This window comes from Hypanus sabinus, chromosome 23, assembly GCF_030144855.1.
Source record: "Hypanus sabinus isolate sHypSab1 chromosome 23, sHypSab1.hap1, whole genome shotgun sequence".
In the NCBI taxonomy this organism is placed as follows: Eukaryota; Metazoa; Chordata; class Chondrichthyes; order Myliobatiformes; family Dasyatidae; genus Hypanus; species Hypanus sabinus.
Genome location: NC_082728.1, coordinates 5,841,954 through 5,868,955, shown reverse-complemented (window position 1 = coordinate 5,868,955; position 27,002 = coordinate 5,841,954). Strand labels below are relative to the sequence as shown.

At 45.7% G+C, this 27,002-nt stretch overlaps 1 protein-coding gene across 12 annotated transcripts; it reads left to right on the top strand.

Annotated features, from left to right (window-relative positions):
* Positions 1-2,346: 2,346 nt before the first annotated feature.
* LOC132379909 (uncharacterized) lies at positions 2,347-26,882 on the top strand. 12 transcript variants are annotated; one of them, XM_059948234.1, is made up of 11 exons: positions 2,348-2,586; positions 2,850-2,927; positions 3,015-3,047; positions 12,614-12,697; positions 15,100-15,197; positions 15,611-15,792; positions 16,156-16,245; positions 20,700-20,777; positions 21,427-21,492; positions 23,647-23,755; positions 25,062-25,302. In XM_059948234.1, the coding sequence occupies exons 1-11, from the start codon at positions 2,518-2,520 to the stop codon at positions 25,234-25,236; spliced, it is 1,062 nt and encodes a 353-aa protein (XP_059804217.1). In that variant the 5' UTR covers positions 2,348-2,517; the 3' UTR covers positions 25,237-25,302. The 12 variants fall into 12 exon arrangements, with proteins under 12 accessions (XP_059804220.1, XP_059804218.1, XP_059804223.1 ...); XM_059948238.1 differs by lacking the exon at positions 25,062-25,302 and adding an exon at positions 26,477-26,871 and having other exon boundaries at positions 2,349-2,586; XM_059948241.1 differs by lacking the exon at positions 25,062-25,302 and adding an exon at positions 25,324-26,878 and having other exon boundaries at positions 2,350-2,586.
* The last annotated feature ends 120 nt before the right edge of the window (positions 26,883-27,002 follow it).

Genomic DNA, 27,002 nt, shown 5'->3' with positions numbered 1-27,002 from the left:
CCATCCTGTAAAAGGCCCTGGAACAAGTACCTTCCCACCACCTGGACTACTGACACTGATTAAATATTCTTTTGGAGTTGTGCGTTAGAATGTGAAGCTCTAGTTTGGAGTATCTTGCTGCTGTCCTGCTATTTATGCAGTACAGCCATAAAACATGATCCCTTCAGGGATTAGAAGGCGTGTCAACATAGACCAGTACAGGCAACACACACAAAATGCTGGAGGAACTCAGCAGGCCAGGCAGCATCTATAGAACATCTATAGTTGTCCAATCCTTCAGCATTTTGTTAGTGTCGCTTGGATTTCCAGCATCTGCAGACTTTCTCTTGTTTGTGACAGACCACTACAGTGTAGGAAGTAACTCTTCGGCCCACTGAGTCTGTGCTAACCATGATCTCACTCCAAACTAATCCCACCTGCCTGCATACATGATTCAAAATTCAATACTGTTTCTTGTCATTCTTCAGTACACAGGTGTAAAGGAAAACAAAATGGTTGTTACTCCAGATCTCATTAAGCATAAAGAGCACAATAAATATAAAAACAATCCTATAACCCGCAACATACAAGTAACTGTTGAATGAGTCCATATATCAATAAGGTTCATAAGTTAAGATGTATGGTAACCTTCACCCCATTTAGTCAGTTTTTCGATTGTGAGTTATCTTCCTTAAAACCCATTGTCTCCTGACTCTCATGGTGCTGAAACCAGGACAAACATAGTCCAGTACAGGTTCTTCGCCCCTTCTCTCTCACGTAACACTCCATTTTTATATCTTCCATGTGTCTAAGAGTTTCTTAAATGCCCCCTAATGTATCTGCCTCTACCAGCACCCCAGTGCATTCCATGCACCCACCACCCTCTGTGTAAAAAAAAGCTGCCTCTGACATCCCACCAATCACCTAACCGCCTCCTGAGTCCTTTGACAATATTTCTCACCATCCACAATTCCGCTGGCATAGCAGATTTCAATTCTGACATCATCTGTGAGGATTCTGTATATCCTCCCCGTGGAATGTGTGTGTTTCCTCCAAGTGCTCCGGTTTCCTCCTACAGTCCAAATACATACCGGTTGGTAGGTTAATTGGTCTTTGTAACGTGTCCCACGAATCAGATAGGGTTAAATTGGTGGGTTGCTGGGCAGCACAGCTTCACGCTGTATCCAACAGAGGTCCTAACATTGATCCCTGGGGAACACCACAGGCCACAGCTTTACAGTCAGGGCAACGCATGTCCTCCACTCCCCTGTCTTCCCTAGCTAAACCAGTTTTGAATCCATCCATCCATAGTTATCATCTTTTGGATCAACCTACCAGTCCATTTTAAATTCCTTGCCGTTATCATATCAGAGCATCTGTCCTGGAACCAGTACTTAAGTGCTATAGTAAAGAAGGCACAACAGTTCTTCTCCTTTCTGAGAAGTTTGCAGAGATTCAACATGTGACCAAAAACTTTTACGGACTTCTGTAGATGCACAGTGGAGAGTATCCTGACTTAGCAGAGGCAGGTGTGAGTGCAAAGCACACAAAATGCTGGCATGTGGCGCTCAAGATTTCCAGAATCTCTCATTCAAAGTTCAAAGTTAAATTTGTTATCAAAGAACATATATGTCACCATATACTGTCCTGGGCTTTCAAGTTTAAGTTTAATTGTCATTCAACCACACGATTATCCATGACTACAGCCAAACAAAACCCAGCCATTCACAGCACAAGGTGCATATAGTAACTACAAAGAAACATAATAGAAGCAATAAAAGTCTGACTTTGTGTGCAGCTTAGCAACCAATGTGCAAGAGACCAACAAATTGTGCAAATACAAAAAAAAGGGGAAAATCTTTTATTTTTAATTTATTTAGAGATACAGTGGGAACAAGCCCTTCTGGCTCAATGAGCCACAATACTAAGTAACTCACCTATTTAATCCTAGCCTCACTATGGGACAACTTACACTTGACCTACTAACCGGTGCGCCTTTGGACTGTGGGAGGAAGCTGAAGCACCCGGAGGAAACCCATGCGGTCATGGTAAGGACGTACAAACTCCTTACAGGCAGCACCAGGAATTGAACTCGGAAATCCAGAACATCTCCAGCTATAACAGTGTTGCTCTAAGCACTATACCACCATGGCACTCTAACAAATAAATTAGCAAAAAAAACACTGAGAACATGAGCTGTAGAGCCCTTGAAAGTGAGCCCATACATTATATCTATAATGTGAGTGTCACAGCTGTTCAACTGCAGAAATGAACCTTGTATTTTTCTTAAAGAGAAGCCGGTTTCATTTTGCCCCCTAAAGAGTTAACTGAAACTGAACCTTGTGCTGACAGAACCAGGAAGTTCCTTACCAAGCTGAGCCAAGAGTCTGGTTTTAAAGTTGGTGTTGCCGTCACACATACACTCCACGCCAGAGCTGATTCTTCTCGAGAATAAGCTCCGTGGTTCTGGGAAGCAGAAACGACCTTGGGAGAAACGCTGTCCACCTCTTGATCATCTTGCTCCATCACCACACCACCATGACTTCTGAAGAAAATGGCAAAGACCTGATCTTCGAAGGGTACTTGAAAAAGCAAAAAGACAAGATGGTGAGCCATTTTCTACTCAATGCTTTTTGTTTACCTGGAGGGTCCTTTACGAATGAGGAACAAAAGTATTTAAATATTAATTTTCTGAAGAAGTAACAATCCTAATGAAAAGTCTCAGACTGAAACATTGGCTGTTTATTCCTCCCCATAGACACTGCCTGACCTGCTGAGTTCCTCCAGCAATTTTTGTGTGTGGCTCTGGATTTTCAGCATCTGCAGAAACCCTTGTGTTAACAATTGTGATTTCTTTCTATTCTCTGCAGAAGTTTGCTTGGGCAAAATATTGGTTTAGGCTCCAAAACACCACTTTATTTTTCTTCACCGATAAACAATGTGAGGCAGTAAGTAATCTTATTTAAAAGATTTCAAATCCTTTATTGTCAAGTATTTTTGAATGTCCTGAATAACAATACTTATTTTTTTTCTAGTGCCACCTCCGAGGGCAATATTACATCTACATGGTAAGCCATGTTCCAAATGTTTAATGTAGTGTTTCATTTAATGTAATTCAGTCAGCTCTGTAGCGGAGCACCAGTGATCAGGAGATTGGGCTTCAGTTCCTCCCACTGTCTGTAAGGAGGTTGTACGTACTCCCTGTAACCGTATCTGTTTCCTCCCACGGTCCAAAGATGTTAGGATTCGTAAATTGTGAGTGTGCTATGTCGGCAACACTTGGGGGCTTCCCTGAGCACAATCCTCGAACTGTGTTGGACATTGACGAAAAACGACCCATTTCAGTGTATGTTTCAATGTTTCGACGAATAAGACCAACCTTTAAATTTTAAAACAATGTGTAAAAAAAAAAATCTGCCCTCATATCTCATTTAAACTTACCCCCTCTCATCTCAAATGCATATCCTCTGGTATTCGACATTCCAGCTGGAAAAAGAATCAGTCTACTCTATCGAAGCCTCTCATAATCTTATAAACAACTATCAAATCTCCCCTCAGTGTCCGAAAATAACCCAACTTTGTCCAACCTCTCCAAACCAGAATCAGGTTTTATTATCACTGGGATACAGAGTGTTGTAAAATTTGTTGTTTTGTGGCAGCAGTGCAGTGGAATTCACTAAGAATTGCTCCAAAATGTTTTATATGTATAAAAATAAATCATGTAAAAAGAGAGCAAAATCGTGAATTAGTGTTCATGGACCGTTCAGAAAACTGAGGGGAAGAAACTGTTCATAAATCGTTGAGTGTGTGTCTCCTGTACCTCCTCCTGATTGTAGTTATAGCTCATGCCCTCTAATCCAGTCAGCATTCTGGTAAACCTCTTCTTCAGCCTCTCCAAAACCCTCACACCCATCCTGTAACAGGGTAACCAGAAATATGCAGAGTATCCACGCACAAAGCACGTGCGCAAACGCACACGGGCACACATGCACGCACTTCTGCAGATGCTGGAAATCCAGAGCAACATACACAAAATGCTGGAGGAACTCAGCAGGCCAGGCAGCATCTATGGAGAGAAATAAACAGAAGATTTTTTGGGCCAAGATCCTTCTCCAGGTCCTGGTGAAGAGTCTCGGCCCAAAACATCAACAGTTTCTACGATATTCACCATGTTTCCTTATATCACTTGACATACTGAGTTTCCAGGTCCACAGAACAATCCCATTCCCAGTGTCACATGTCCATTAACCCCTCCGCCCACACCCACCCTCACATGTCCATTAACTCCTCCGCCCACACCCACCCTCACATGTCCATTAACTCCTCCGCCCACACCCACCTATCCGCCCTCACATTCTCCAAGCAGCCACTACAAAATAAGAACAATTAAAAGAGGCCAATTAACCCAGCAAGTTGGATGTTGGGAGGATGTGGTAGGAAACCCACAGGGTCATGAGGAGAATGTACAAACTCCGTACAGATAGCAACAGGGGTCAGGGTCGTACCCAGTTGCCGGATCTCTGTGCCAGTGCCGCTGTACCCACCCAACGAGGAGTGGGAAGTGCTCTGATCTGGAATTCCCCAGGTATTAAGTTCCCAATTTCAGCTTCAGCAATAGTTACGGGTGAATATTCTTTTGTACTTTAATTCCTCTTTTAAAACAACTACTTCCAAGCATTCCTTCTGCCTCAGGAGGTCACAGTTGGTTACAAACTTCACTACGAGGTTCCATTGGCATTTATCTTCTGAGAGGTGACTAGATAGGGGTGACAAAAGGCACAGGCCGAGTGGACAGCCAGAGACTCTTACCCAGGGTGGAAATGGCTAATACAAGGGGGCATCGTTTTAAGGTGACTGAAGGAAAGTATAAGGGGATGTCAGAGATAAGTTCTTTACACAGAGAGTAGTGAGTGTGGGGGACACACTGGCAGGGGGTTGTAGAGGCAAGATACATTAGGGACATTTTAGAGACTCTTGGGCAACTGGATGATAGAAAAATGGGGGGTTATGTGCAAGGGAATGGTTAGATTGAGTAGGTTGAAATGTTGGCACAACATTGTGGGCTGAAGAACGTGTACTGTGGTACGCCATTCAACATACATTTGTTTTGTTTACATCTGTCCTGATGAAGGGTCTCGGCCCAAAACATGGACTCTTTATTCCTTTCCGTAGATGCTGCCTGACCTGCCGAGTTCTTCCATCATTTTGTGTGTGTTACTCTGAGATTTTTTGTTTGTACATTTTGTCTTGGATGGGACTTTTCACTACTAAGGATTAGCCATTTCTGCCCTGGGAAAGTCTCTGGCTGTCCACTCGGCCTGTGCCTTTTATCTCCCCTATCTACTCACTTCTCAGAAGATAAATGCCAGTCGAACCTTATTTGATAAAGCTCCAAAGAACAAACTAAGTCTTGAGAATGAACAGCTTGTTCTGTTCTCTACAATTATTTTGCCTGTGTAGAATTACGTCAACGCTACTCAGTCCGGTGCTTTCAAAGCGTACAGGTCTGACTTCCAACAGTGCTTGCAAGGAAGTGCTTCAAACTTCTGGGACGTGATGTGAAACACACATGAAATGCTGGAGGAACTCGGCAAGTCAGGCAGTGTCTATGGAGGGAAATAATCATTTATTTCAGAGACTGGCAGAGAGTTTAGCGTAGCCATCACCGGTTAATTCCTGCCGCTGCCTGTAAGAAGTTTGTATGTTCTCCCGGTGACCACACGAGCTTCCTCTCACATTCTAAGGATGTATGGATCAGGGTTAGTGAGTTGTGCGAGTGTTGTGTTGGTGCTGGGAGCATTGGCAACTCTTGAGGGCTGCCCCCTGCATGTCCTTGGACTGTGTTGGCTGTTAATGCAAACGAGACACTTCACTGTATGCTTTGATGTATGTGTGACAAATGAAGTTTATCTTGCATTTTTTTTAATCTTTTGCGCTGTACCTGCGGCAGTGATTGGAGTACTGACCATATTTCAGCAGCTTGCTTGCTGTAAAGCACTTTGGGGTATGGACAAGGGGCATTTTTGGGCCCCTGATCAAAGAAAGCTGGCTCAGAAGTTCACAAGGATGGTGCTGGGATTGAAAGAGTTAATGTTCAAGAAGTGTTTGGTGCCTCTGGGAATGAGGGGGATCTCATTGAAACCTATCGAATATTGAAAGGCCGAGATAGAGTGGACGTGGAGATGATGTTTCCTATAGCGAGGGAGTCTAAGACCAGAGGGCACAGCCTCGGAATGGAGGGACATCCATTTAGAAGAGAGATGAGGAGGAATTTCTTTAGCCAAAGGCTAGTGAAGCTGTGGAATTCATTGCCACAGACAGCTGTGGAGGCCAAGTCATTTAAAGCAGAGGTTGATAGGTTACAGGGTTGGCAGGAGAATGGGGTTGGGAGGGATAATAAATCAGCCACAATGGAATAGTGGAGCAGACTCGAGTCTGCTCGTACGTTTTATAGTACTCTGAGCTCGACAAAAAGGCGGCTGCAGAGAGAAGGGGAGGAGCTGGTTGTGGGAAAGGAGTTTCTGCCTTGATGCAAGGCGTGGGAACCTGGAGAGGAAAACCTCCTTAGGGCAACCACACAAGTCAGGCAGCAACAGCGCAGGAAGAGCAGGTCACAGAATAACTCACTGAACAGGTACACAACCTGCTGAGGTATCCTTTTTGTTCCCTGTCTGTTGTGAGCTCTCTGTATTGTTCATTGTTTCAACCACATTTGCGTCACAGTGAGCAACACACCATTCCGTTGTTGTCCACAGCCTGTTTCGCAACTGAGTGAGGTCATCGTCTTCTCCTTCGATCTGCTTCAGATCCAAATTGCTCACATTTATTAATTATTATTACTGAGATACAGCGTGGAACAGGCCCCTCTGGCCCTCAAGCCATGCTGCCCAGCAACCCCCAATTTAATCCAAGCATAATCACAGGATCATTTACAATGAGTAACTAACTTACCAACCAGTACATCTGTAGACTGTGGGAGGAAACCAGGACACCTGGAGGAAACCCACATGGTCCTGAGGGAACATACAAACTCCTTACGGGCAGCGGTGGGAAGTCTCTCTCCATCTCAGTTTGAAACTCACTGACCGAGAGAGCATCTACTCCTATTTGTAAACATGAGAGATTCTGCAGACGCCAGAAATCCAGAGTAACACACGCAAGATGCTGGAGGAACTCAGCAGGATGGGCAGTATCTGTGGAAGTGAATAAATGGTTGGCGTATGGGCCGAGACCCTGCAAAAGGACTGGAAAGGAAGAGGGAAGAAGCCAGAATAAAAGGGTGGGGTGGGGGTGAACATGAACTGGAAGTTCATAGGTGAATCCAGGTGGGGGAAGCGGGAATGTTGTGAGAAGCTGACAATGGAGGAGGCAAAAAGACTCCGATGAAGGGTCTGGGCCTGAAACATTGACTAATTTAGTCATTTCCATAGACGCTGCCTGCCCTGCTGGGTTCCTCCAGATTTTTGTGTGTGTTCCTCCTATTGTGTCAGAGAATAGCTGAGAAACAGAAAAAAAGGGAAGTACTTTTACAGGTACTTCCTACGTTTCCTTCCGAACAACCCACTCAGATTTTACAGTTAAACTCTCACACAGGAGCTGCTCAGTTGCACACGGTCATCAATTTCTGCTGCTGCCTGTAATCCCCCCCATGGCCGCGAAGGTTTCCACCAGGTGCCCTGGTTTACTCTCACATTCCAGGGACGTACGAGTCAGGGTCAGTGAGTTTTGGGCATGCTATGTTGGCGCTGGAAGTGTGGTGATACTTGCAGGCTGCCTAGCGCAATCCACACCAACTAGGTTTGACACAAAAATGACACATTCCACTGAATGTTTTGATGTACGTGTGACAAATGAAGACATGTTAAACCCTCCCAACAGTGAAATAGTTTCTCTCCCTCCAACCTCCAGATCAGTAACAGATCACCCCCTTATTCCATCACCCCATTCCATCATCACCCTATTCCACCATCACCCCCATTCCACCCCCCACCCCCCATTCTACCATCACCCCTATTCCCCATTGATGTCTATCGTCTTACATAAGAACATAAGAGATAGGAGCAGGAGTAGGCCAATCGGCCCCTCAAGCCTGCTCCGCCATTCAACAAGATCATGGCTGATCCAATCTTAACTCTAGTTTTCACCGAATCCCACAAGGCAACAGTGTCAACCAACAGGGCACCATGCCGCCCATTTTATTTTATTATTCATCCCGCCCAAACCCATGTGATCACCCGGGGAAAAAAAAACGATTTGCCAATTGAGGAGAAAAAATCTGGAAAATTCCTCTCCAACCCATCCAGGCTATCGAAAACTGGCCCAGGAGATCACATGGCTGATCTAAACCTAGCCTCATGTCCATTTACCTGCTCGCTCACCGTATCCCCTAATGCCATTTTTATCCAGGAAAATGTCTATCTCCGTTTTGAATTTATTGAGTGTAGTAGCTTCCACAGCTCTCTGGGGCAGTAAATTCCACAGCCCCACTACCCTCTGAGTGAAGAAATTTCTCCGCATCTCAGTCCTGGAACGGCATCCCCTTATTTTAAGATTATGCCCTCTAGTCCTCGTTTCACCCATCATTGGGAACATTCTCCCCGCATCCACCTGATCAAGCCCCTTCACAATCTTATATGTTTCAATAAGATCGCCTCTCATTCTTCGGAACTCCAATGAGTAGAGTCCCAATCTACTCAACCTCTCATCATACATCAACCCACCCATCCCCGGAATTAACCTAGTGAACCTTCTCTGCACTGCCTCGAGAGCCAGTATGTCCTTTCTTAAATATGGACACCAGAACTGCACACAGTACTCCAGGTGTGGTCTCACCAATACCCGGTACAACTGCAGTAAGACCTCCCTGTTCTTATACTCCATCCCCCTAGCAATAAAAGCCAGCATTCCATTGGCCTTCTTGACCACCTGCTGCACTTGCATACTAACTTTTTGTGTTTCCTGCACCAGGACCCCCAGATCCCTTTGCACAGAAGCACTTCCCAGTTTCTCTCCATTTAGATAATAACTTGCTCTATTATGTTTCCTGCCAAAGTGCAAGACCTCACACTTGTCAGTATTATATTTCATCTGCCAAATGTCTGCCCAATCACTCAGCCTATCTATGTCCCCCTGCAGGGTTTCAATGTCCTCCACACTCATTACACTCCCTCCCATCTTTGTGTCATCAGCAAACTTCGATACGTTGCACTTCGTCCCTTTCTCCAAATCATTAATATAGATTTTAAAGAGTTGGGGTCCCAACACCGACCCCTGCGGAACACCACTAGTCACCAACTGCCAGTCTGAGAATAAACCATTTATCCCAACTTTCTGTTTTCTGTTGGAAAGCCAATCCTCCACCCATGCCAGAATATTATCCCCAATCCCATGATTTTTTACTTTAAGTAATAATCTTTGGTGTGGCACCTTGTCAAATGCCTTTTGGAAGTCCAAATACACCACATCCACTTGTTCCCCTTTATCTACCCTATATGTTATGTCCTCAAAGAACTCCAACAAATTTGTCAAACATGACTTCCCTTTTGTAAAGCCATGCTGACTTTGTCCTATTAAGCTATGTTTATCCAAATGCCCTGTTACTGTTTCCTTAATTATTGATTCCAACATTTTGCCAACCACAGATGTTAGGCTAACTGGCCTATAATTCCCAGCCTTCTGTCTATTGCCCTTTTTAAATAAAGGAGTTACATTAGCATTTTTCCAATCTGCCGGGACCATTGCCGAGTCCAGCGAGTTTTGAAAAATTATCACTAATGCATCCACAATCCCGACCGCCACTTCCCTTAAGACCCCAGGATGTAAGCCATCCGGTCCAGGGGATTTATCCACCTTCAGTCCCATTAATTTATCAAGTACCATTTCCTTGGTGATTTGAATCATAGTTAGCTTCTCTCCCCCTAGAGCCCCCTGTTTATCCAGTGTTGGGATATTTTGAGTATCCTCTACTGTAAAAACTGATACAAAATATTTGTTCAGCGTTTCCGCCATCTCCATGTCCCCTACCATTAATTTCCCGGTCTCATCTTCTAGGGGACCAACATTTACTTTAGCCACCCTTTTTCTTTTTATGTAACTATAAAAATTCTTACTATCTGCTTTTATGTTTTTCGCCAATTTACTTTCATAATCTATCTTCCCCTTCTTAATCAATCTTTTTGTTATTGCTGCTGATCTTTAAAAGCTTCTCGATCTTCAATCTTCCCACTAGATTTAGCTACCTTATGTAACTTTCTTTTTAGTCGTATACTTTGCTTTATTTCTTTACTTAGCCACAGATAACTATTTTTTCTTTTACACCCTTTTTCTTGATAGTTGTAAAATAACTCCTTAAATATACACCACTGATCAAGTACCGATCCACCCTTTAATCTATTTTCCCAATCCATCTTAAGCAATTCCGCTCTCATACCATCACAGTCTCCTTTATTTAAGCTCAGTACGCTTGTTTGAGATCCAACCCTCTCATCCTCTAATTGAATATGGAATTCGACCATGCTATAGTCACTCATTCCAAGGGGATCCTTTACTGGGACATTTTTTATTAGTCCTGTCTCATTACACAGGACCAGATCTAAGACTGCTTGCCCCCTTGTCAGCTCAGTAACATATTGTTCAAGGAACCCATCCCGAATACACTCAATAAACTCTTCTTCAAGGCTGCCGTGATTAGTCCAGTCAATATGAAAGTTAAAATCCCCCATAATTATAGCTGTTCCCTTATTACAAGCCCCAACTATTTCCTGATTTATGCTCCGACCAACTGAGATACAGCTGTTTGGAGGCCTATAGACTACTCCCACCACTGCTTTTTTCCCTTTACTATTTCTTATTTCTACCCAAATTGTTTCGTTATCCTGATCCTTTGAGCCAATATCATTTCGCTTTATTGCAGTGATTTCTTGCTTTATTAACATAGCCACCCCACCTCCTTTTCCTTCTTGTCTGTCTCTCCTAATTGTCGAATACCCTTGTATGTTTAATTCCCAGTCCTGGTCACCCTGCAGCCATGTTTCCGTAATTGCCACAATATCATAACCGTACGTAATTATTTGTACCATCAACTCATCAATTTTATTCCTAATACTACGTGCATTCAAATAAAGGACCTTCAAATATGTTTGACACTTATTTCCTACCTTTTCCTTTTGTACAACTTTACGCTTATCTCCGTACATTCTTTCCCCTCCTGACACACTCTGTCTTTTTATTCCTCCACTTTTACCTACATCCATTACCTTCTCCGTTGTCTTTTTAATTATTTGCTCTCTAGAATCCTCCCCCCCACTAGTTAGTTTAAAGACCTCTCTGCAGCCCTAGTTATATGATTCGCCAGGACACTAACCCCAGCCCGGTCCAGGTGAAGCCCGTCCCTCCGGAACAGTTCTCTCCTGTCCCAGTACTGGTGCCAGTGTCCCAAGAAGCAAAGCCCACTTCTCCCACACCAGTCTTTGAGCCACGCGTTTAACTCCCTAATTTTATTTAACCTAGCCAAATTTGCTCATGGCTCAGGTAATAATCCGGAGATTATTACCCTTGAGGTTCTGTTTTTTAATTTGACCCCTAGCTGCTCATATTCCTGTAACAAAACCTTCTTCCTTGTCCTATCTATGTCATTAGTACCGACGTTTACTAAGACAACTGGATCCTCGCCCTCCCACTGCAAGTCTTTATCAATGATCTGGATGATAATGTGGTTATCTGTATCAGCAAATTTGTGGGATGACACCAAGATTGGTGGTGTAGTGGACAGCGAGGAAGACTGTCGTGGTTCGGACCTGGATCTGGACCCATTGGAAAAATGGGCTAATGGCAAATAGAATTTAATGCAGACAAGTTCATGGTGTTGTACTTTTGGAGGACCAACCATGGCAGGTCTTACACAGTGAACGGTAGGGCACTGCGGAGAGCAATGGAACAGAGGGATCTGGGAATCTAGGTCCATAATTCATTGAAAGTAAAGAAAGCTTTTGCCACATTGGCCTCATAAATCAAAGTCTTGAGTACAGGAGATGGGGTGTTATGTTGCAATTTAGAAGACATTGATGAAGCCTAATTTTGAGTATTGTGTGCAATTTTGGTCACCTATCTGCAGGAAAGATGTAAATAAGATTGAAAAAGTTCAGAGAAAATTTACAAAGATGGTGCCAGGTCTGGAGGACCTGAGTTAATAAGAAAAGGTTGAATAGGTTAGGACTTTATTTCTTGGAACGTAGAAGTCTGAGGGGAGATGTGAAAGAGGTATACAGAATTATGAGGGGTACAGATGGGGTAAATGTAAGTAGGTTTTTTTTCATGGAGGAAGGGTGGGACTACAGCCAGAAGTCATGGGTTAAAGGTGAAAGGTGAGAAGTTTAAGGGGAACATGAGGGGAAATTTCTTCACTCAGAGTGTAGAATGAGCTGCCAGTGCTAGTGGTGCATGCAAGCTCGGTTTCAATGTCTAAGAAATTTGGACAGGTACGTCAATGGTAGGGGTATGCAGGGCTATTGTCCTGATGCAGGTTAATGGGGGTAGGCAGTTTAAATGGCTCAGCACAGGCTTGATGGGTTGAAAGGCCTTTTTCTGTGCTGTACTTTTCTATGACTCTCTGACTCTATAATTCACTCAACAACAGGTTCAGTCCGTGAGAGAAAAGGAAGACAGGAACCACGAGTATCTATTTGAAATAGTCATGAAGAACGGGAAGAAAAAGGTGCTGGTAAGTCCAACCATGGGAACTTTGGAGATGAGTTAAACTGTGGTCCTGCGGTGATGCTCTGTAATAAAAACAAAAAAAAATCTAGTAACCCAAGTTTGAATCATACTGTAAAGGAACAAAGTGAACATTTATCTGTCACCTCCCAGATTCTTACATCATTCCCACTGCCTATCAAACCCCACTCCTCTGGATCCACTAATCACCACTCTCCCCCACCTGCCTATCAAACCCCACTCATCCTACCCATCTCCTCCCTGTGGTTCTCCTCGTCCTTCCCTTTCTCCCATGGTCCATTCTCCTCTTCTAACAGATTCCTTCTTCTTCAGCCCTTTTCCTCTTACACCTATCACTTCCCCCCTCCCCCACCCACCCACCTTCTGCCTCACCTGGTCTCATTTATCATCTGCCACGTGCACTCCTTTCATTCCCCCAGCCTCCTTATTCTGGTTTCTACCCTGCTTCCTTTCCAGTTCTGATGAAATGTCTTTGCCTGAAACATTGACTGTTCATTCCCTTCCATAGATGCAGACCAATTGGCTGAGTTTCTCCAACATTTTGTGCGTGTTGCTCTGGACTTCTAGTATTTGCATAATCTCCTCTATACTGTAACCCATTTTGTTTCCGATCCTGATGAAAGGTCCCAAGCCACCAAGTATTGAAAGGCCTAAACAGAGTAGGTGTGCAGAGGATGTTACCAGTAGTGGGAGAGTCTAGGACCAGAGGGCGCAGCCTCAGAATAGAAAGATGTCCCTTTAGAACAGAGATGAGGAGGAATTTGTTTAGCCAGAGGGTGGTGAATTTGTGGAATTCATTGCCACAGACGGCTGTGAAAGACAAGTCATTGAGTATATTATGTGGAGATTGATAGATCCTTGATTAGACAGGGTGTCAATTGTTGTAGCGAGAAGGCAGCAGAACGGGGTTGAGAGGGATAATAAATCAGCCATGATGCAATGTTGGAGCAGACTCGATGGGCTGAATGGCCAAATTCTGCTCCTGTGTCTTATGGTATTATGGTCTAATTACAACTTTTAAAAGACATTTGGACAAATATATGGATAGGAAACGTTTAGAGATGGGGGCCAAATGCAAGTAAGTGGGATTAATTCGAAGAATTTATAATTTATTATTACAATGGGATAAGCATCCGTTACTTAAGATTAAACAGGATTGGGAGAAGGAACTCAATTTGACTTTTATATGGGAGGATTGGACTCAGATTCTGAAGCTGGTTAACTATTCTTTGATCTGTGCTAGTCATCTGATTCAATTTAAAATTGTACATCGTTACCATTTGACGAAGGAGAAACTTTCTAAAATATTTCCCAATGTTGACAAGTCACGTGACAAGTATTGTGATAGATGTGAAACTGAGATAGCCGCACTGACACATATGTTCTGGTCATGTTCTACATTAAAACAGTTTTGGAAGTCAGTCTTTTCGACAATTTCTAAAGCACTCAGAATCAATTTACAACCTAATAAATTGACTGTGCTTTTTGGAATAATTCCTCAAAATATCCATGGTATTTCTGTGTCTGACCAACATGTTATTGCGTTTGTTACATTGATAGCAAGGAGGGCCATCTTGTTGAAATGGAAGGATATATCATCTCTTACTTTGTCACAAAGTTTCTCTCAAGTGATGCTGTGTCTTAGTTTAGAGAAAATTGGAAGTCGAACCTTTGAACCTTTATTTGATTTTGAGAAGAGATGGGGCTCATTTGCTGGTTATTATCATTTCAGTTAACTGATAGATTTCCTCCATGACCTAAATGTAAATTTTTTTTGATATATCTTTTTTTTCTTGTTGGCGGTTTGATGTTTATTTTTAGAAGCTTTCTGGATGACGCGTGGCTCCGGGGTTGTACCCCCAATGGGTTCCTTTTTTTCCTCACTTTTCGTGCTTAGTAGGGTTTTTTTATTCACAAAAATTTTCAATCCTTAAGATAATTTCTTTTATGAGGCATTGTAAGTGTTGCTACTTCGATGTACTTGTGCTATTTTTGAATAATAATAATAAGATTTGAAAAGTGGGATTAATTCAGTTAGTCAGCATTGACAAGATGGCTGAAGGACCTGTTTCTGTGTTGTACAGCCCTACCATTCCAGGCTGGGACCAGGGTTTCTGCTGGTTTTGGGAAACTCTTGAATGTTCTTGGCAGGGTGGATGTAGGGAGGCCATTTCCTCGTGGAAGAATATGGAAATATGGGTTACTGTTCCATAAATAAGAATTTACCCGTTTAAGAAGTTACCCAGTTTAGGCAGGTGTTTAATTGGTTTCCGTCCCTGTGCTGTGCTGTATCAGTGAGACGCGTTTGTGACTAACTCGGTTCCTGTGCGCCTCTGGAGTGGTGACAAGCCCTCACTCTCCCCCTTTTCTCCCTGGTGTGTGCATCAGGCCGCGGAGAGCTCAGACCTGCGCGCCGTGTGGATGGAGTTTCTGTGGAAGGCTATGCAGCTTCCGGGGCCAGGGAAGAAGAACTCGGCCTGTACATGGTGAGCTTCTCTCAACGGCGAGATCCGGCACTACCCCGTGGGATCTTTCTATCTGTCCAGCTCATTTTACCCTGAATTCCTCTATCCCTCCCTCCTTCTCTCCTTTCTTTCCTTCTTACGGCAACAGGCCCTACCAGTCCGACAAGCCCACATCCATGTGACCCATTAGCCGTGGGTCTTTGGGATGTGGGAGGAAACCAGAGCACCAGGAGGTAACCCACGCAGACACGAGGAGAACGTATAAACTTCTTACAGATGGTGGCGGGAATTGAACCCGGATCACTGGCGCTCTGATGCGTTATGCTGACCACGATGCTACCCTACCGGCGGGGAGCTGACGTAATGGAATATCCTGCATCGACTCCGCCTCGGTACGGGTGACAATTGACCAACTCTGTCATTTATCTTCACAGGCACGACATCCCCCACCTGATTCAGCGGGCAGCCTCACTCTGTCCGAATACTACAAAGCGGGAAGATTCGACGGGATCGCTGTACTCGACGGACACACAGAGCGAAGACTACACCCCAGACACCGTACACCTCGCGTCTCCTGTGCGTTCCCGCCAGACTTCATCGACAGCCTCGGACTTAGGTCAGTTGCTTGGTGTTCATTCAGGATGTATACATTCTTGCCCTCAATGCCCTTGGGAGGGTAAATCTCATGGAGGAAGACCATTCAGCCCATTGGGTGCATGTCAGCTCCCAGTGAGCAACTAGAGATTTGTTCAGGGCCGCAGCACGGTAGCTGGCTATCCAGGCCCAACGAGCCCGCGCCTCTCGGTTACCCCCATGTGACCAATTTAACGACCAACCAGTACGTCTTTGGAATGTGAGAAAAAACAGGGGCTCCGGGAGGAAACCCACGCGGACACAGGGAGACGTACAAACTCCGTATATGTAGTAGTGGGAGTCGATGGAATTGTAGCCTTCATCAGAGTCTGATGTCTCATTCCAGATGAATCATCGAACATGAGGTGCAGCAACATCACCTCTTCCAGTGAAGAGGGGGAGTCCTTGGATAATGAAGCCACAACCGCGTCCCAAGGTGACAGTGAGAACTTCTGGAGTCCTGGTTCAAATGTCAATCTGTTTAATTCACTGATTTGCAATACCGTAATAGAATCAATGAAAGATCGCACCGAACGGGATGGACAGCCAGTGTACAAAAGAGAATGGAGTGTGTGCAGAGTTTGCAGAGTTCTGACGGGCTGCGTCACTGTCTGGTATGGGAGTGGGGGGGCTGGGGCTACTGCACAGGACCGAAAGAAACTGCAGAGGGTCATAAATCTAGTCGGCTCCAACTTAGTACCCAAAGTACTAAGTACTACAAAGTACCCAAGACATCTTCAGGGAGCAGTGTCTCAGAAAGGCAGCGTCCATTATTAAGCACCCAGGGCATGCCCTTTTCTCACTGTTACCATCAGGTAGGAGATACAGAAGCCTGAAGGCACACAGTCAGCGATTCAGGAACAGCTTCTTCCCCTCTGCCATTGATTTCTGGATGGACATTGAAACTGTGAACAATACTTCACTTTTTTAACATATATTATTTCTATTTTTGCACGATTTTTAATCTCCAATATACATGTACTGTAATTGATGTACTTATTTATCTATTTTCACCTTTTTCTCTCTGCTAGATTATGTATTGCATTCAACTGCTGCTGCTAAGTTAACAAATTCCATGACACATTCCAGTGATAATAAACCTGATTCTGGTTCTGACATATAAAAAACACAAATAATAATAATAATAAATAATAAGCAATAAATATCGAGAACATGAGGTGGAGAGTCCTTGAAAGTGAGCCCATAATCTTTAAATTTGCTGAATGTGCATCTGTCTGATTGTGCAGATCGATACGTTGAATGCCCAAGTTGGTACAGTCTTTTGTTGATTCTATTATTGTTATTATGGATCTGCTGACTATGGCCACAAGAAAATAGATCACAGGGTTGTATTTCATGTCCTACATGAACTTTGAACTTTAATAGGCACAGGGGCTTGAAGCAGAACATTGGACAGAACAGTACAGTTCAGGCCACAAAGTTGTCCTGACTCTTTAATCTACACGAAACCCAACCAAACCCTTCCCTCCCACATAGCCCTCTAATTTTCTATCATCCATATCATTCCTGGAGTCTCTTAAATGCCCCTAATGTATCTGCCTCTAGCACCATCCCTGGCAGGATGTTTCACGTACTCTCCCCCAATACTTTCCCCCACCAGCACCAGCTGCACAATGATCCCATCTCCTCTCCTTCCCCACTATCCTCAGTTGCCCTCTCCTCCCCCACTATCCTCAGTTGCCCTCTCCTCCCCCACTATCCTCAGTTGCCCTCTTCTCCCACCCCCACTATCCTCAGTTGCCCTCTCCTTCCCCACTATCCACAGTTGCCCTCTCCTCCCCCACTATCCTCAGTTGCCCTCTCCTCCCCCACTATCCTCAGTTGCCCTCTCCTCCCCACTATCCTCAGTTCCTCTCCTCCCCCACTATCCTCAGTTCCTCTCTTCCCCCACTATCCTCAGTTGCCCTCTCCTCCCTCCCCCACTATCCTCAGTTGCCCTCTCCTCCCTCCCCCACTATCCTGTTCCTCTCCTCCCTCCCCCACTATCCTGTTCCTCTCCTCCCTTCCCCACTACCCTCAGTTCCTCTCTTACCCCACTATCCTCAGTTGCCCTCTCCTCCCTCCCCCACTATCCTCAGTTGCCCTCTCCTCCCCCACTATCCTCAGATGCCCTCTCCTCCCCCACTATCCTCAGTTCCTCTCTTCCCCCACTATCCTCAGTTCCTCTCTTCCCCCACTATCCTCAGTTGCCCTCTCCTCCCCACTATCCTCAGTTCCTCTCCTCCCCCACTATCCTCAGTTCCTCTCTTCCCCCACTATCCTCAGTTGCCCTCTCCTCCCCCACTATCCTCAGTTGCCCTCTCCTGCCCTTCACAATCAGAATCAGGATTATTGTCACTGAAACCTGCCATGAAAATCCTGACGAAGGTTCTCGGCCCAAAACATCGACTGTTTGTTCCTCTCCATAGACGCTGTCTGACCTGCCGAGTTCCTCCAGCATTTTGTCTCTGTTACTCTGAGCATAGACACTGCCTGGCCTGCTGAGTTCCTCCAGCATTTTGTGTGTGTTACTCTGACCATAGACACTCCCTGACCTGCTGAGTTCCTCCAGCATTTTGTCTGTGTTACTCTGACCATAGACACTGTCTGGCCTGCTGAGTTCCTCCAGCATTTTGTGTGTGTTACTCTGACCATAGACACTGTCTCACCTGTTGAGTTCCTCCAGCATTTTGTGTGTGTTACTCTGACCATAGACACTGTCAGACCTGCTGAGTTCCTCCAGAATTTTGTGTGTGTTACTCTGACCATAGACACTGTCTGACCTGCTGAGTTCCTCCAGCATTTTGTGTGTGTTACTCTGACCATAGACACTGTCTGACCTGCTGAGTTCCTCCAGCATTTTGTGTGTGTTACTCTGACCATAGACACTCCCTGACCTGCTGAGTTCCTCCAGCATTCTGTGTGTGTTACTCTGACCATCGACACTGTCTGACCTGCTGAGTTCCTCCAGCATTTTGTGTGTGTTACTCTGTCCATAGACACTGTCTGACCTGCTGAGTTCCTCCAGCATTCTGTGTGTGTTACTCTGACCATAGACACTGCCTGACCTGCTGAGTTCCTCCAGCATTTTGTGTGTGTTACTCTGACCATAGACACTGTCTGACCTGCTGAGTTCCTCCAGCATTTTGTGTGTGTTACTCTGACCATAGACACTCCCTGACCGGCTGAGTTCCTCCAGCATTCTGTGTGTGTTACTCTGACCATAGACACTCCCTGACCTGCTGAGTTCCTCCAGCATTTTGTGTGTGTTACTCTGACCATAGACACTGTCTGACCGGCTGAGTTCCTCCAGCATTCTGTGTGTGTTACTCTGACCATAGACACTGTCTCACCTGTTGAGTTCCTCCAGCATTTTGTGTGTGTTACTCTGACCATAGACACTGTCAGACCTGCTGAGTTCCTCCAGCATTTTGTGTGTGTTACTCTGACCGTAGACACTATCTGACCTGCTGAGTTCCTCCAGCATTTTGTGTGTGTTACTCTGACCATAGACACTCCCTGACCTGCTGAGTTCCTCCAGCATTTTGTGTGTGTTACTCTGTCCATAGACACTGTCTGATCTGCTGAGTTCCTCCAGCATTTTGTGTGTGTTACTCTGACCATAGACACTGTCTGACCTGCTGAGTTCCTCCAGCATTTTGTGTGTGTTACTCTGACCATAGACACTGTCTGACCTGCTGAGTTCCCCCAGCATTTTGTGTGTGTTACTCTGACCATAGACACTGTCTGACCTGCTGAGTTCCCCCAGCATTTTGTGTGTGTTACTCTGTCCATAGACACTGTCTGACCTGCTGAGTTCCCCCAGCATTTTGTGTGTGTTACTCTGTCCATAGACACTGTCTGACCTGCTGAGTTCCTCCAGCATTTTGTGTGTGTTACTCTGTCCATAGACACTGTCCGGCCTGCTGAGTTCCCCCAGCATTTTGTGTGTGTTTGTCATGAAATATGTTGTTTTGCAGCAGCAGTACAGAGTAATACCTAAAAATAATTACTCTAAATTACAATAAGAATATATATATATATATATATAAATAAATTGTGCAAAAAGGTAGTAATCAGGTAGTATTCGTGGGTTCACGGTCTGTTCGTTCTGATGGCAAAGGGGAAGATGCTGTTCTTAAAATGTTGAGTGAATGTCTTCAGGTTCCTGTACCTCCTCCTTGATGGTAGCAATCGTCTCCTCCCCACCTCCCACCCCGCACCCTCCAGACGTGAGTCCATTATTGACTCAAAAGGACAGCTGACACTGGGGGACCCAGCACAGGGTGGAGACAGCGACAGTGAGACACAGGGTGAGGACACTGGGGAACACTGAGACACAGGGTAGGCACCCCAGCCAACAATGGATCGTAGGTGAGGATATTGGAAAATGGTATGACTCTGGGTGGGGACAGTGGGAAACAGCGAGTCATGACAGGGCAGGACCCCAGGGGGCAGTGGTGAGTCTCAGAGTCAGGACCTTGCCAAACAGTGAGACAGAGGTGGGTACACTGGGGAACGTTGAGACAGAGGGAGGGAGCAGTGAGTCACAGCAAAGGGACTTTATGGAGAGTCACAAGTCGCAGAGAGGGAGTGGTGGGGGGGTTGAGTTTCAGGAGGGTGTGGTGCGAGAGACTGAAAAGTAACTTTTGAAGGGAACTTGAAGAGCGAGGAGGAGTGGGGGAAGTTCCCCTCTGGTATTATGCAGCTGTATTTCTCTCTGCTCTGATAACACTCTGCACCGGGGTAACGGGTTACTGTCACGTTGCTGTTTGCCGTGTAAGAGTGTAGGACACCATTTCTAGAGTCCCCCCTCCCACGCAATGAAGGGGACGATTGTCCGCTCAGTTCCGACACTCCTGTCTCACCTTTGCCCCGTGCTTTTTTCAGGGGCCGCAGGGGACCAAAGTGAACAAGAGGTGGAGACAGGAACTGTGCCTAGCCTGAAGGCAAAGGCGACTGACAGAGGTACGTGCGGTCATACAACACGGTACCAATGGTGGGGGTCTTTGATGATGGAGGACGCCTCCTGTCGATACCACCGATGGTGCCCGTGATTTACTGGGCAAAGTCCATTCCCCTCTGTAGCTTGCCACCTCCAACGCCATAGAGTCACTGAATGCTATAGCGCAGAAAGAGGCCATTCGGCCCTTCCAGCCTGTGCCAAACTGCTATTCCTCCTCGTCCCATTGACCCACACCCGGACCAAAGCCCTCCCATCCATGTACTTACCCAGACTTCTCTTAAATGTTGAAACCAAACCCACATCCACCACTTCCGTTGGCAGCTCGTTCCACCCACGACTGTAGAAGTGTACCCATTAAAGTGAGGTGCCCCTGGGACATGTATACAGTCTGCATTTGCTCTCATGTCAAAGTTGCAAGCACCCTGTGACCTTCTCCCTCTGACCAGCAGGGGGCACTGACCACCCTGCGATGTGATTGATAGCAGACCAGGGTCGAGAGCAGATGCTTTCGTTGGGATCAGATCTGTGCTTCCTCACCAAGTGATGGAGGAGCAGAAGACGTCACAACGCAGCATGCCACGGGGCAGGGACAGGGGGCAGGCTGGGGATAAAGTGAGCAGTAAGTCACTGATGGTTGTATTTTCTTGTCAGTGGACTGCCTTAGTGGAGTGTACAATGTCCCAAAACCAGTGAGTGAGGAGTCAACAGTTCCCTCGGGTGAGTCAAACTTCTCCCTTTCTCTCATTGCTACCAGCAGCGAGGAGGTACAGGAGCCGGGAGGCGCTCCCTCAGGCAGTTAGACACATGAACAGACTGGGAGTTGGAGTTGGTTTGTTATTGTCACAGATACAGAGATCCGTCTCTGTCAAAGGTGGCCTGAGGGTCACCCTTGGTCAAGGTGTAGCAACTGCTTAGCCCCCCCCACCCCAGTCAGGGTCACGGAAAGCCATGGGAGCAGGTGGTGGATGGTGCTATGAGCAGATAGTGCATATCACAGGCCCTGATTATATGACCACTGACGCCAGGCAGATGATCTCTGAAGAGTATTGATAGTGGCTGGGGTCACCCGTCTTGTAAAGACACTGCCCAGAAAATAGCAATGGCAAACCACTTCTGTGGAAAAATTTGCCAAGAACAATCGTGGAAAACAATAACAGAATGCAGAATAAAGTGTAACAGTTACAAAGAACGTGCAGACAATAAGCTGCAAAATCATAACGAGATAGATAGATTGTGAAATCAAGACTCCATCTTAACGTACTGTGGGAGCGGTCAATAGTTATATAACAGCAGGATAGAAGCTGTCCTTGACCCTGGTGATACGTGCTTTCAGAATTTTATGTCTTCTGCCCGATGGGGGGGTGGTGGGGGGAAAGAAAGAATTTCCAGGAGAGGTAGGATCTTTGATTAAGAAGAGGATGTTTCCTATAGTGGGGACTCTAGGACCAGAGGACACAGTCTGAGAATACAAGGACATCCCTTTAGAACAGCGACGAGGAGGAATTTCTTCAGCCAGAGGTTGATGAATCTGCGGAATTCATTGCCACAGACAGCTGTGGAGGTCAAGTCATTGGGTGTATCTGGTTCTTTTTGAGTGTAGAGGTTGATAGATTGGTGATTAGGAAGGGCTTCAAAGGTTTTGGGAAGAAGTAAATGGGGCTCAGGGAATAATAAATCAGCTGTGTTGGAATGACTTGATGGGCCAAATGGCCTAATTCTGCTCCTATGTCTTATGGTCTTTTATACTGGCTGCTTTACTAAGGCAGTGAGAGTACAGACAGAGTCCATAGAGGGAAGGCAGGTTTCTGTGATGGACTGGGCTGTGACCACAACAGTCACAATTCAAACCAGTCGCTCTGCCAAGTCACGATACATATGGACAGGATGCTTTCCTGGTACATCAAAAAAAAATTGAACGGAGGGTATAGACCATGTACAGGCAGGTTTGCAGTTTAATTTACCATCATGGTCAATAAAGACACGGCTTGCTGAAGGGCTGTTTGTGACCTGTACTCTTCCCACACCAGACGCGTCCCCAGTGCTGCTCCAGTGAGCTGAGGCCAATTGCAGTGCTGCCCTCCACCGCCCCCTGGTGCAGATCACCCATCGGTGCAGCTCCAGCCCGGCACCCCCCAGTTCTTTTTTAAAGATTAGCTTTATTTGTGACATGTACATCAAAACATACAGTGGAATGCGTCGTTTGCATCAACGACCTACACAGTCTGAGGAAGTGCTGGGGGCAGCCCGCAAGAGCTGCCAACGTGGAATTTGCTGGCCCTAACCCTTGTGGGAGGGACCCAGAGCATCCAGAAGTACCCACTGAACCCGAAGTTCCAAGTAAATTTATTATCAAATTACATATACGTCACCATATACCACATAGAGATTCATTTTCTTGCATGCTTTGACAGGAAAATAAAGAAATACAATAGAGTTTATGAAAAAAACTCTACATAATGAAGACTGACAAACATCCAACATGCAAAGCAGGACACACTCTGCAAATAATACTTTTAAAGAGTAGTTAAATAATACTGAGAACACGGGTTGTAGAGTTCCTGAAAGGGAGTACATAGGTTATGGACTTGGTTCAGAGCTGAGGTGAGTGAAGTTATCCGTGTTGGTTGAAGTGCCTGATGGTTATGGGGTAATAACTGTTCAGGTGGGTCCTGAGGCTCCTGTACCTCCTTCCTGATGGCAACAGTGAAAGGAGAGCACGGCCTGCGATGGTGGGGGTCCTTGATGGGGGATGCTGCTGTCTTGTGACAGTGCTCCTTGTAGCTGTGCTTGGTGGTGGGGAGGGCTCCCCTTGCTGTCCCACTTCCTGCCATCACCCAGAGGCAGAGACTCACATTCTTGCCTTGCTTTCAGGTGTGCAGGCGCCCTGTGAAGAACTGTTCACCTCCATACCCGAGGTCAACCTTCTAGACGAAATCATCTCAGGCTTCAGCCGTTCGACATCCTGCTGGCTGGACTCACAGTGAGTCATCGAGTCGTATTGTACAGAAGCATGAACATCGGCCATCTAGTCCATGCTGAACTGTTATTCTGCCTAATACCATCAACCCGTACTGGGACCATCGTCCTTCCTCCCCCTCCCATCCTTGTATTTATTCAAACTTCTGTTAAACATTGAAATCGAATCCACACCCACCACTTACACTGGCAGTTCGTTCCACACTCTCACTACCCTCTGAGTGAGGAAATTCCCCCTTAGAGATCCCTTAAATATTTCACCCTTCACCCTTAACCTATGACCTCAAGTTCTAGTCTCGCACAACCTCAGCAGAAAAAGCCTGCTTGCATTTACACAGTCTATACCCCTCATAATCTTGTACACCTCTATCAAAACTCCCCTCAGTCTCCTACACTCTAGGGAATAAAGTCCTAACATATTCAACCTTTCCCTGTAACTCAGGTCCTCGAGTCCTGGCAACATCCTTGTAAATTTTCTCTGCACTCTTTCGGACATTTACATCTTTCCTGTAGGTAGGTGACCAAAACTGCACACAATACTACAAGTATAGTCTCACCAATATCTTACGCAATTTTGTTATAACATGCCAACTCCCATACCAATGTGCAAAGAGTTTTCTTTATGGCCCTATCTGCTTGTATTCTGGTCCTTGACCAGTGAATACAGCTTCCATTTACCCTTCCCAACTGGCCACCTCTTTCCAATCTCCCCTCTGTCCAGGAGAATTAATATCTGAACTACTTCATAACTGGATTCACCTCACCAAACAACATTCACGTCATTGTCATCATCATCGCCATCATCATTATGTACAGTGTTGTATGACATCATCACTTTGTACTGTGTTGTATGACATCATCATTATATGCCATGTCGTATGTCATCATCATTTTGTGCTGTGTCATATGTCATCATCAATATGTGTCATGTCGTATGACATCATCATTATGTGCCGTAGGTGATCATGGTCTTTCCATAACCATGATTGATCTTGGCAAATTTTTCTACAGAAGTGGTTTGCCATTGCCTTTTCAGGGCAATATCTTTACAAGACCGGTGACCCCAGCCATTATCACTACTCTTTAGTGCCAGTTGGGGTTCGGTTCTCCCCGCTGCCCAGAGCAGTGAGCATAACACAATTACAGCGCCAGGAACTGGGGTTCACTTCCCACCACTGTCTGTAAGGAGTTTCTCCCCATGACCACGTGGATTTCCTCTGGGTGCCCTGGTTTCCTCCCACATTACAATAGTTCAATTTAATATCAGGGAACGTGTACAGTATACGGGCTGAAATTCTTACTCTTCACAGACAGCCACAGAACAAGAAACTCCACAGAGTGAATGATAGAAACATCAGAATCCCGAGTCTCCCCCCCCAAGATGGACGAGGGTTAGTAAGTTGTGGACATGCTCTGTTGATGCCGGCTCTGTGGCGACACTTGCAAGCAGATCCCAGCACATCCTCGGACCGTGATGGTCGTTGACAAAGGCGATGCATTTCGCTGAATGTTTTGATCTACATGTCACAAATAAAGTTAATCTAATCTAAATGCCATCCCTCCTCTATCCAGAAACACCTCGATTCCATCCTAACACAGCTGATGGACAGTAAGCGGGAGGAACGTCCTGGACGAGATGAGAAAGCAGCCGTGTAAAGTATTTTCCACGTTGATCTAGTGGTGTGGTGACCCTGCTCATCTGTCACTAGAGAAGCCACACGGCAGAAACCACACCACAACAAAGTCTCAGGAGCACTGAAAGTTAGCAATGTTGGCACAGAGGTTGTGCCACACGATCCAAAAGTATTCAAGAAGGTGTTGAGCTGCAGCCTCCATCGAGGTTGTGGCTCAAACTTAGCTATTTTTTATGTTAGGGGTGGTTTTGGGGACAGAGAGAGGAGTTAGGGGTCGGCTTAATGTTTAGGGACAGGGATTTGACGGTCAGAGTCTAGGCCTCCGTTCTGCATTCAATGGCTGGCAACGTGGATGTGCGATGAAGGACATCTGTGGACGGATGTTGGGTGTGCTGGGGTGGCCCTCAACGTTCACCACGCGTTCCAGCACCGACATAGCATGCCCATAGTGCTCAGCAGAACAACAGTAGCAACAACCACAGGGGAAAAAGTCAAAAGTCAAATCTAGCCCTGTTCCTCCCTACACACACGCACAAACACGCGCACGTGCACACACGCACAAACGCGCACACACGCATGCACACACGCACACACACATACACGCACGCACACACATGCACAAACGCACACACACGCATGCATGCACACATGCGCGCGCACACACGTACATGCACACACGCGCACGCACACACACACATACACGCGCGCACACACACGTACACGCACACGCGCACACACACACATGCACACACACACGTACACGAACACACATACATGCACACACACACTCACACACGTGCACACAGACACATGCACACACACACACACACACACACACACACACACACACACACACACACGCACACACACACGCACACACACCACCTCTAAGCCCCCAGACCCCGTTCCCTGATTCTCAGACCTCCAATCTGGACTTCACCCCAGGACTCACTGATCATGGGTTTGACCTTTGGTCGTCAACTTCTTGACCCAACTCCTCTGACCCTGGTGATTCAATAATGTAGGATAGAGTAAATGGGACAACATGGACTTTGTGGGCTGATATTTTTCTTTGACTGTGATATATTTAGGTATTCCATGAGCACAGAGATCACATACAACCCATCTGCCTGGATTCCAAACTGTTTGCTTTAACCTTGACTGCACCTCTTGTCGTCCACGTTGAGTCTACAGATGGTGCAAGTATTGGGCTCGATGATTCTATGGTTTTGTCTGAACTGTGCTGCTGTGTGATGTGTTCCCAATAAATCTACTAAAGCAGGGGTGACCGTGGAGACACAATGTCGATGTTTCAGCTTGGGATTGCTCTGTAACACCCAGAGAGACAGACAGAGACCAAGAGAAAACTGTTGATTCAAGACTGTTTACTGTCACTCTTCAGTATACGAGCATAAAGGAGAACAAAATGATTATATTCTGCATTAAAAACACAATAAGCAAAAAGAACACAATAAAAAACAAAATAAAAACAATAAGTATAAATATAAAAGCTTTATACAGTAAAGTGGCTACTGAGTGCATGATCATGTTCTTCTGCTACTATAGCCCATCCACTTCAAGGTTTAGCGTGCTGTGTGTTCAGAGGTGCTCTTCATA